This window comes from Bos taurus, chromosome 10 (genome assembly GCF_002263795.3).
Source record: "Bos taurus isolate L1 Dominette 01449 registration number 42190680 breed Hereford chromosome 10, ARS-UCD2.0, whole genome shotgun sequence".
Lineage (NCBI taxonomy): Eukaryota > Metazoa > Chordata > Mammalia > Artiodactyla > Bovidae > Bos > Bos taurus.
In genome coordinates, this window is record NC_037337.1 from 38358438 (window position 1) to 38370615 (window position 12178).

The 12178-nt window shown below is 37.1% G+C and overlaps 1 protein-coding gene across 4 annotated transcripts in view; it reads left to right on the plus strand.

Moving 5' to 3' along the window:
* Positions 1–360: 360 nt before the first annotated feature.
* The window catches only part of TMEM62 (transmembrane protein 62), a 34627-nt gene continuing 22809 nt past the window's right edge, over positions 361–12178 (plus strand). The window contains exons 1-7 of one of the 4 annotated variants that reach the window (NM_001205497.1): positions 361–540; positions 847–958; positions 2232–2369; positions 4703–4748; positions 8452–8593; positions 11159–11283; positions 11426–11548. In NM_001205497.1, the coding sequence (NP_001192426.1) occupies positions 361–540; positions 847–958; positions 2232–2369; positions 4703–4748; positions 8452–8593; positions 11159–11283; positions 11426–11548 (866 nt within the window). Of the gene's footprint in view, positions 541–846; positions 959–1933; positions 2370–4702; positions 4749–8451; positions 8594–11158; positions 11284–11425; positions 11549–12178 lie in introns of those variants that run through there. The other 3 variants (XM_024997500.2, XM_059890365.1, XM_059890366.1) reach the window with 3 other exon arrangements.

Below are 12178 nucleotides of genomic sequence, written 5' to 3' on the forward strand. Positions count from 1 at the left end.
ACTCCAGTTTACGAGGAAATCGACCACCTAGGTCAAGCGTGATTGACTAAGGCGGAGTCGGGACGCCTGCCCCCGCCTCACTGACCTAGGATCCTTCCCTGCCGCGCCTAGGCAGCCGCGAGTGGCGCTGAGGGACTCGGATTCCTTTTCTTCCCCTGTATCACATTTGCAAACCGACCCTAAAAGCGCGGCCCGCCGGCAGGTGCACGGCCAGGCGCAGGTGCAGGTAGCGGCCGACCATCCCGGCGCCCTAGGCCGCGCGACCATAGAGTCCGGAAGTGCAGCCACAGCAGTTCCCTGCAGGCGCCGCTTGGTCCCAGCCTCGGCCACGCACACGAGGGCCGCGCTCCGGCGGGCTGAATGGCCTCAGGGCTGGCAGTCAGGGTGGTCGCCGGACTGGCGGCCGCGGCCTTGGCGGCAGTGTTCTTGGAACACTACGGCCTGGCCGGCCGGTCTTCATCACTGCCCCAGCCCCGCACTCCCCGGAGCCCGCACCCTGCGCCGGGTTCCGGAGCCAGCAACATCTTCTGGGGTCTGCAGGTGACGCAGCGGGCGCCCAGGCTGGGGAGGTGGTGGTGGGGTGCATGGGGTTTCAGAGCGGGCACCAAGCGGTATGAGACGCCAGCGGTTTCCACTGGGGCGCGACCCGCACCTGTTCCGGCCCAAATCTCTGCGCTGGGGGAGGGGTGGTGGTAGGGGTGGTGGTGGTGGTGCTTGGTCCCCCCTGGGGGATCTTGAATGCTCTGAGTCTTTGCCTTTTCTTCCGCCGGAGACAGCCCCTGGGTCGTCTCGGTCTGTGCCGCCTCTTCCTGACTCAGATCTCTGTTCAATACCCGCTTTCGGCAGATATCCGACATTCACCTGAGCAGGTTTCACGATCCAGGCAGAGCTGTAGACTTAGAGAAGTTCTGTTCTGAAACTGTTGACATCATTCAACCAGCTCTCGTCCTAGCAACAGGTAGGGACGATTGCCGTGCTGTCCTGTTGTCCTGTGGTCCCAATGGTAGAATGCAACCAGTACTGCAACCTTTTAACTGAGGGACGTTAGGAAAACTTTAGCTGCAGCCTCAGGTGAGCCCTCCTCCTGCAGAGGAGATGGGATATTGTAATTTCCTTTGCCTGTGGATAACTGAGTCAAAATCCAGGCTAAATGACTTGCCATAGCAAGGTTTCGTCCTAGCGGTAGAAGCAAGGCACGTGATTCTCATGTTAGTGTTCTGTCTGCTGTATCTGTATCTGTCTTGTTGTATTTCTAGATTTGAGAGAGAATTAAGGAAAGGCCTTTAACCAGTAATGAAAAGTTCTCATCCTTCTCCTTATATTCTTGTTCTTTTTTAAATTAAACTTTTCCATTTTCTTTGCAGTATTAATCGTTCTTATACCGTCAGTTGTTTGACGGGCCCTTTTTTTTCACCCCTTCCTACTTCTGTGACTTGGTTCCCTGGAGTGTTCAAACCCCAAACCCTTTGCTCCCAACTGTGTTGAAGAAGAAGCTAAAGGAGCTTCTATCCTGGCCCTTGGGAAATTCATCTCTTACCCACCTTACAGAAACATCTCTGACGATATGATGAAGTCCTCATTTTATGGATGATCTCAATTTCAACTGCTTAATTTCCTAGAAATTTTCTATTCATTTTCCAAACTACACCTTCCAGATTTTCTTGCTGTAAAATTAATACTTTGTTAGATCACATTTCCTGATTTGGGGTTTGGAAAATTAGGTTGCCATAGATATTAGGCAACTGCCCAAAGTGTTGGAATTTATTATTAAAGAGTTTTCAATTTATCAGAGTTTCAAGATGCATTTTTACGGCTTTCTTTAAAGGTATAGTTTTCACAACCCATTTCGAATGTAACAGGAGGTTATATAGGCACTTGTTGACCTATAAGAAACAAAAAATCCATGCTGAGAATCTTGTTTTATTTTTTTTAGGCTGCACTTTGTGGCATATGAGATCTTAGGTCTCCAACCAGGGATGGAACCTGTGCCCCCTCCGTTGGGAGTGCGGAGTCTTAACCACTGAACTGCCAGGGAAGTCCCAAGAATCTTATTTTTTCTGAGAATCTTAATTTAGATGACTTGCTTTGGATGCAGGTGGATTCATAGTGGTTATCCTTAAACATGTTGAGTACTTTGAATATCTTTGTTCTTCAGTGTGCATTAAAAAAAAAGTTGAACCCCAGTCCAGCTTTACTTTGCCTTGTGATTACCTTCTTTTGTACACCTACAGGAGACCTGACAGATGCCAAAACAAAGGACAATTTGGGATCCATGCAGCAAGAGGTAGAATGGCAAACTTACCATAGTATTCTAAAGAAGACAAAAGTCATGGAAAAAACCAAGTGGCTCGATATCAAAGGAAATCATGGTAAGAGTGAAGTCCCACTTATAATTAAGACTACATCTTTATAGGAGCCCAGATTCTCCAATTTAAATTATAAAATTATAAAATGGGACATTATAAGTTTACATACACTGAAGACCACAACTAAGAAATACAACTGTAATATGTGATATTAAAACTTCAGATGTCACTATTAGGCCTTGAGGGGGAAATTGGTATGATTTCTTTCTTCTTTACATGGGAGAAAAGCATATAGCAAAATCTATGGAGGAGGATGCTTAAAAAGATATAATTTTGCTAAGTGAAAGAAGCCAAATCCATAAGTCTATATACTATATAATTTCATTTATATGACATTCAAGAAAAGGCAAAACTATAGACAGAGAACAGATTGTGGTTGCCAAGGGTTGGAGATAAAGAGGCTGACTATGAAGAGCCATCGTGAGATAATTTTGGGGGGTGAAGATACCGTTCTGTGTCTTGAGTGTACTGGTAGATACATGACAATGTGCTTGTCAATATCTTTAGAACTGTACGTCACAAAGATTAAATTTTGCTATATATATTTTAAAATTTGAGTGACAAGTATATCCACATATGCATAGAGAGAAATGGATAACCCCTTCCCAATTTTTTATATTGTGATTTTTACGTTAATAAGAAAATGAACTATTTTCCAAGAGTCCTGATGGTAAATTTGTTTGTTTCATAAAGGTTGACTTTCTTTTTGGTTATTTAAGTATTTCATTTGTCTGCTTCATTTTATTATTCATTGCTGATGAATACCTTTATATATTTTTTCAAAAGGTATATTTATAAATTCTATCTGGTGAAATACACAGCTATTAGATTAGAAAATGCTCTCTATAAAAACAGTTGATCCTTTGCTCACTGCAACTAGAGAAAGGCCATGTGCACAACAAAGAAGACCCAGTACAGCCAAAAATAATGAACAAATCAATATTACCAAAAAAAAACCAAAACAGAACAGTTGACCCTTGAACAATGTGGAAGTTAGGGGGACCAACTACAAGGCAGTTGAAAAGTTGGGTATAATTTTGCAGTTGGCCCTCTGCATCTGCAGATTCAACCAACGGAGGATCTGTAGTACTGTAATATGTATTTATAGAACAAAATTCTCATGTAAGTGGATTTACATAGTTCAAACCTGTGTTGTTCAAGTGTCAACTATAGTTCTTACAAATCGGCTAGAAATTATAATTAAAGATAGGGTTCTTGCTTACAACTTTCTCTGGTATGTTTACATTCCCTTTATTTTCCTGATCTTAATTAGGGGTACTGGTCAAATTCTTTTGCAATAAAAAGCAAATCTGTGTATATTAAAGTTTTCCAAGCCAAACTACTGACGTATTTTAAGTAACAGGTATCAAATGGAGTTTTGTGATTAAATAATTTGGATAGTCTTTCAGAGTTCATAATCATTTAATTTGACTTGTATAGGCATAAATGCTAATGGTATATATATGTGTGTGTATGCATGTATACACACACATATGTATATATACATACATGAATCTTTATTAAGATTTAACTGTAACAGGGAGTTCCTTGGTGGTCTAATGGTTATGACTCAGTGCTTTCACTTCTGTGGACTTAGTTCAATCCCTGGTCTGGAAACAGATCCTGTAGTCCATGCCATGTGGCAGAAAAAAGAGATTTAACTATAACAGAGTTGTTCTCTTAAGCAAGAGGATTATATATGTGATAATGTTTCTTTTGGCCTAAATTGAATTTACAGCTTATTCTCTTAAGTTTATTAGAAATGTAGTGGATTCTTGGAAGTCAAAACTGATAAACAATTTTAGCTATTGCAATCAAGCAATCAAGCTCTATGAAATTCTATTTCCAGATAAGTATTCTATGATGTCCTTAACCTTTTTGCTTACCATTATATAACTTTTTATTACTGAGTCTTTTTTAAGATTTAAGAAGAGAGGGGCTTTGGCCCTATTATCAAAGTCATCTACTGTTTAGAAGTCCTTGACATGGATCCGTATATCAGCCATGAATCCAGTCCTTCTTGACTCCCAGAGTCACATGATTAAAATAGTAGCAGCAGAGGTCCAGTCTTACAACATCAAATTTATTTATTCTGAGTAATGCATAATTCAAAGTACTTATTCTTCTTCAATATACTAGATGCCTTAAATAAGTTTCCAGATAATCTGAATTCTATTAAGTTATCGTTTTAAAAATTAAAATTAAATGCCAGTCTAATTAATTGGCATCTGTCATCTAAAGTATTATTGAAAGAATTGTCATTTTTCTTCAGTCATTAACATGTTTGCATTTTTCTTTTTAATATAGATGATGTTTGCTCTTTTCTTTTTAATTAGATGCATTCAACATTCCAAGTCTGGAGAGTGTTGAGAATTATTACAGGTACTGTAATGAACAGAAGATAGACAACAATGTAGAGTATGTGTTACAAAGAGGGTACAGTCAATTCACTTAATGGGTGATAACATTTTTTAACAGAGAAACGAACCTCTGGTAATTAAAAAATGGAGCCTTTTAGTTGTTTATCATTTTTATTTTGGCGATTCATTTTTGTTTGCTTAGACAGCCCTTTATTCTTTTCATTTTGTATAATGCTTTTTGTTGGCTAATGGTACTTTTAATATTTTATACAGACTTTTTTTTTTTGCTGTTGATATACAGCAAAAGTCATTTAGATCAGAGCTTGCCAATCAGAGTACTGTGGACTTTAAGAATACTAAGCTACTGATTCTCTTAGCCTCTGGGGTGGCTGAAGAGCCCAGTCGGTCACTTCTGGGTGCTTTGTCCAATATGTCATACAAATATTTTTTTTAACTTATGTGCATGAATATGAAAAAGGCAACGAATATGAAAGGATCTTTGAATCAGAAAACCAATTTTCTAGTTTCAGTGTATTGGAATTCTTCTTTTGGCTGTAATTTCACTTTTTGTTCCTGTAGCTTTGTTCTACATTGTTTCAGTAGCTTTGTTCTACTTAGTTAAGTAGCAAGTATTAAGAGTCTATCATTAGTTGGATAGTATGAGAGAAACAAATATACTCTCTAAGTGAGTCTAGCTAAGGTAGATGAAAATTGTTTAGGAAATGGTTAGAAAAGAACATGAAGGAATGGCTGATGAAATGCTAGATTATTTGTTACACTTAATTATCACTATGAGAAATCAGAAAAGGCAGACGTCAGCATGGGGTAGACATATAGTAGACTTTATTTTTCATTTTTGTTTTTTATTGAGATATAATTGACATATAACATTATGTAAGCTTAAGGTGTGCCATGTGTTAGTGTGATTCATTTATATATTGCAATATGATTATCACATAAGATTAGCTAATATCTCTATCACTTCACATTGTTATTGTTTCTTTTTTGTGGCGTAAACAATTAAGATCTGGTCTGTTAACAACTTTGAAGTTTATAATACAGTATTTTAAAATTATTATTACTACACTGTGCATTAGATCTATTTATCTACTAGTTGCAAGTTAGAAAAGACTTTGTAAAAGTAGTGAAAATTGTGTCCGGTCTTAAAAGATGGGTAGCCTTTGGAGGAGTAAGAAATTCTGAGGGGTATATTTTAGGCAAAAGGATGAGTATAAACAGCTTTAAAAACTAGAGTGAGGTTTTGAGTGCAGTAAAGAAATTGTTATCATCAGAATAAAGGTTCATTTTGAGGATTGATACAACATTGGATAGAGAGTGTAGAGCCAGTTCATGGTGGTGTCAAGTGACAAGCATAGAAATTTAGATGTGATAAGTAATAATAGTTTATAATCCAGTATAGGTTCCTAAGGAGATTAGCAACATAGGAAAATAGTATTTTATAAAGGGCAGATACATAACAAAATAGAGATAGGGATAAAAAGGAAGAGATTGAAGTTGTATAGACTAAGTAGAAAAATCCTACAGTAATCTAACCATCAAAAGGAAAAGGTTGGAAATGAGTAGAGGACCTGTCTGAACGAGGATCATGGATATGGGGATGGTGACATGAATTTGAGGATGATAACTGGTTAACAGATAGAGTCATCATAACATGGAAGAGGGGGTTGTCCTCTTTTGTTAAAGTGAGAAAAGAGAAGGACAGAGATGAAAATCTCCCACTTCTTATTAACTGTTTGTATCTTTGATGGTGATTATGGGAATGGGCTTAAGAGACATTTTCAAAGAATTAACAGGATTTAGGGTCTGATTAGTAATTGGGAAAAGTCAAATTATTAATCACTTTAAAGTTTCTTACCTTTATATTTTTGTTTCTAACCATTACACTTTATCTGGATTTAATAAATGACATTTAGTTAGAGATACAGGCTTTATGGAAGTATCATATGAAAGGAAGGGAAAAAAAGGAAGGAAAAAAATCTTGAGGTTAAATTGTGATCTCTAGAATGCCTCAGAGATGCCAAAATCCAGAATTCAAAGACTATTGTATATTTTAACCTCTGCTTTCAAATACCTGAATTTTATTTTAGATAGTTGGATTTTAATATGTCAAAAATGTAGGAAAGGAAACAATACATATGAGATTATAAGATCTTGAAGAATAAATGTGAAAAAAAAAAAGCAGGAAAAATATCAATACAAATTTTAGTGAGGAAAAAACCCTTAAATAGAAATTTTAAAAATATCAGGAAGAGAGGTAATAGAACCAATTGACTATTAATTGTAATATCTATGACAGTATATTTATGATGTATTTGATAGTTGTTCCTTAAAAATAGCTCCCTGATGGCACATTAAATTTCAGAAGTTTATTTGTATTTCTTTCACATGTACTGTTAGGTAAAATATCATATAAGACACTCAGATATTTTCTTATAGTGTTCTGACATTTGAATAATACAGGTATGCTGCAAATATTGGAGTAGTAAATGGCAACCCACTCCAATATTCTTGCCTAGAGAATCCCGTGGACAGTGGGACCTGGTGGGCTGCTGTCCACAGGGTCACACACAGTCGGACATGACTGAAGCAACTTAGCATGCATGCATGCATTTGAGAAGGAAATGGCAACCCACTCCAGTATTCTTGCCTGGAGAATCCCAGAGACAGAAGAGCCTGGTGGGCTGCCGTCTATGGGGTTGCACAGAGTTGGGCACGACTGAAGCAACTTAGCAGCAGCAGCAGCAGCTCCAAATATAATCTCTACTTTCTTTCACATTTATTCAACAAATACTCAGTGAGTGCCAAGCCTGTACACTCTGTTACCCATCCTTTCTCCTTGCTCTTCACTCTCCAACTTACTGGACACCTGAATACTGTTGATATTTAAGGTGATGAGGACTTTCATTACTGGATGTGGACCCTGTGTATGTTTTCAATATATTTTTAGAAACTGAAAAAAAGATTTACTGGTTCTGACTGAACATTTTCCTCCTGGCTCAGTAACTTCTTTGCAAGGCTTTATTGTGACTTAAGCCTTTTCACTCCTGTTTTAAGAACTCAACACTTTTGTATCTCACTACACCAAGAATTCTGTTAGGTACTTAGGAGGCCCTCACTACAATATTTTTTGGCTTACCAGGTAGTGCTAGTGGTAAAGAACTCACCTGCCAATGCAGGAGATGTAAGAAATGAGGGTTTGATCCCTGGGTTGGGAAGATCCCCTGGAGAAGGGAATGGCAACCCACTCCAGTATCTTTGCCTGGAGAATCCCATGGAGAGAGGAGCCTGGCAGGCTACAAGTCTATTGGGTCTCAAAGAGTTAGAAACAACTGAAGCCACTTAGCACACACGCACTACAATTTTTAATGACTGATAAGTACCATTTCCTTGGATTCTGATTTATCTCTTTTAAAATGTTTAGTGGACTGCTTACATTAGCCACCTACTTTTATGCTTTGCTTGGTGACCTTGTGCTTGGTTACTGATGAATATGTTTGCTTGCATCTTTGGAGACAAAAGGAAAAAAAAATTTAATTGATTTATCCATTGTGGGTCTGATATTTAGTTTTGTGTATTTCTCTGTCAGATCATGGAAATTTCCTTTACAAAGGGAGTCAAAATATAGTGTGCTAGTAGGGCAGGAATTTAAACTCATTTTGTTTTCCTATGATGCACTAAAGCTTTCTTGTCTTGTTATTTTTTAGGAAGTATTCTGCCGTACGGAGGGATGGCTCTTTTCGTTATGTCCACAGTACTCCCTTTGGCAACTATTCTTTCATCTCTTTGGATGCCAGCCTTAATCCAGGGCCTAAGAGACCTTTTAATTTCTTTGGAATTTTAAACCAGGTACAGTTAAAATCCCACTGCCCTTTGCACTAACCTATTTTATTTTTTTCAGATACACGTGGCTCACTTAAAAGTTATCCTAGGTAAACAAATTCTTATCTAGAAATGCTTGAGAAAAATTCTACTGTGGTTTTGGGTATGACTAGAAGAAATTATTGACTCCTTCAACCCTATTATTGCTATCCCTATTCTTGTCCCAAAACCTGGGAAAGGAATAACTCACATTTTATATCATGAAATTAAAAGGTGCTTGTTTCTTGGAAGGAAAACTATGACAAACCTAGACAGCATACTAAAAAGCAAAGACATCTCTTTGCCAACAAAGGTCCATCTAGTCAAAGCTATGGTTTTTCCAGTAGTCATGTCATGTACAAATGTAGGAGTTGGATCATAAAGAAGGCTGAGCACAGAAGAATTGATGCTTTTGAATTGTGGTGCTGGAGATGACTCTTGAGAGTCCTTTGGATTGTAAGGACATAAAACCAGTCAATCCTGAAGGAAATCAACCCTGAATATTCATTGGAAGGACTGATGCAGAAGTTGAAACTTGAGTATTTTGGCTACCTGATATGAACAGCCAACTCATTGGAAAAGATGCTGATGCTGAGAAAGATTTAAGGCAAGAGGATTAAAGGCAAGAGGAGAAGGGGGCAGCAGAGGTTAAGATGGTTATATAGCAACAGTGTCTTGATGGACATGAATTTGAGCAAACTCTGGAAGACAGTGGATGATAGAGGAGCCTGGCAAGCTGCAGTCCATGGGGCTGCAAAGAGTTGGACATGACTTAATGACTGAACAACAACAGTAAACATTTATTGAATAGGTACTAAGTAGAGCATGCAATTTGCAAGGTGCAGGACATACAGCTTTGTTTACAATATGGCATATTGGCATATTTCTATATCCCCACAGTTGCCATTTCTAGCTAATGGTCTGTGTGTTTTTTTTTTTTTTTTGGTAAGAGAAGGGCAACCATTGAAGTAAATATGTTTCTTTTAAAGTATCTTTTGTAAGCTTGGTGAAAATTGTTGCTGGGTTGAAACTATATGGAAAGTCACATCTGAGAACCTCTAATTATGTTTTAGAGGTTCTCAGATTATGTCTTAGAGGTTCTCAGATATGACTTTCCATATAGTTTCAACCCAGCAACAATTTTCACCAAGCTTACAAAAGATACTTTAAAAGAAACATATTTACTTCAATGGTTGCCCATGTCTTGGTACAGCAAATGTCAGCTCATTAATGATTATGTGCATGTATGTAAGACATATGTGTCCATATGCAAGGGTGATAAGATCAAGTCCTTGGCCTCTTAGAATATTTAATCTACTGTTGGGGCTTAAGACCTGTGTAGAATTAACTATAATGAAAAGTGAATTGTTAAATGCCGAAAGATTCAAAGTGGTATGAGGGTTTAAAGAAACTTGAACAAAATATTGTTAAATGCATTGTGTTTATTAGCCATTTTATTAAATGAAAGTGTATTTTGTTGACTACTGAGTGTCTTTAGACAGTCTAGAGTTGATTAGCTTGTTATTTTAAAGCCTACCCTGTAGAATAGTGTTTTTTAAGGTTTAATTTGATAATCTGCCTGAGAAACAGCTATTTTGTAAAATGCAGATTCTCATACTTTGTCCAAGACTTACCAAATTAGAAAACCTGAAGGTAGGACCCAGGAATTCATTGCTATAAGCACTTCACAGGTAATATTAATGTATATTTATATATGTACAAGTTATTTCAGAGGCTATCTTTCTGAGTGATGATTTATATAGAATAAATGCACTCATTTTGAGTATTTGAAGGATTTTGACAAGTGTATGTACTGATGTAACTCACTACAATCAAGAGAGAACATTCCATTACTATAGAAAATTCTATTGTGTTGTTGATCTTCACCTGCAGTTCTGGGGAACCACTGATTGGTTTTCTGTCAGTATAGATTAGTGCTGTTCTAGAATTTTATGTAAATGAAATCATACAGTATGAACTCTTGTGTCTGGCTTCTTTTGCTTAATATATCTCTAAGATTCATCTGTATTACTGTATGTGTGCTTTTTTTACTGCGGAGTAGTATTCCGTTGTACACACATGGATATACTGCAATTTTTTTGATGGTTTCTAGTTTTTGTCTATTATGAGTAGAATATTGTGAACATTCTGGTACAAAGCTTCCTTTGGATATATGTACATCTTGTTTTATAAGCTTAGTTTTGATATCCTCTTTATTTATTACACTGTGGTATACAGGGCTGAGAAGATTAAATTTAGAAGTAAAGAAAGAAATTTATGTAATTTAAGATTATTCTTTATTTCTGTTTCCTTATTTGTCAAGTGGGAATAATCCCTGTCCTAGTTAGTGCAGACTTATTTTTAGGATCAAATGAATTATAATGTATATTTAAACAGTTGAAACTTAGAGCGGCCCATACAGAAACTTAGTAAAGTTTAAGCCTTAGACATAATATACTTATTATAAAACCTCAAGGGAGTTGTATAATCCATTGACATTAGATTTCAGCCTGAGCCCTAATTAAAGCTCCTCCTATTTTTCTCTGATTTCAGAAACAGATGGAGGAGCTTTTGTTACTGGCCAAGGAAAGTAGTTGGAGCAACCACAGTATTTGGTTTGGACACTATACAACATCCACTATCCTTTCTCCATCACCAGGACTTCGGTCAATAATGAGGTGAGACAGGCTTCCAAAATCAAGATTGTTTTTAGGTCTTTTCTGTTTTCTACTTATTTTGCTTTTGTAAAGAGATATTTTTATTAACTTGGCATCACAAGCTATCTTTGTTCATTTATTTCATTTGCTTTTTATTGGTTAGTTCGGCTACAGCTTATTTGTGTGGGCATCTTCATACCCTTGGTGGACTCATGCCTGTTTTGCACACTCGTCACTTCCAGGGCCCTTTGGAACTTGAGCTAGGGGACTGGAAGGATAACAGAAGGTAAGGGAACTACCCCCACAAAATACAACTTATACGTGTAAGTTTTTCTAAAGCAATAATAGTTTTCTGATCACTACCATGAGTGATCCCAGTTAAGGAAAAACTTGTGACATCTCTCTGTTTTTGAAGGGAAATATGTATCTGGCAGTCTTTATCCTTATGCAGAAATCTTGTTGCAGCAGTTATGTTTGCCATTGCTATGTTACACTGGAGTTTCAAATGCATCCTCTAGGAAACAGTTTTCAAACTGCAGTGTACACAAGCTCTTAGAGGAGCTTATGAAAAATAAAGAATACCAGGCCCTCACTCTAGGGATTTTGGTTGTGTTGGTCTGGGTTAGGACACAAGAAACTACTTTTTAAAAAAAAGTCTACCAGGTGCTCAAGAGACTACACTTTGAGAAACATTAGGGCTAGAAATATGTCATATCTTTCCCTAAATTTTGTATTTGCTTTTCTAGTTACTGCTGCAATATATTAGTGATTTAAGTTCTTCAAATAGATTACAGTTGGTTTTTATTAAGGTTAAACTTTTAAAAATTATTATTATTAAGCATTTTTTAAATTGTAGTATAGTTGATGTACAATATTGTATAAGTTACAGGTATACAATATAGTGATTCACAGTTTT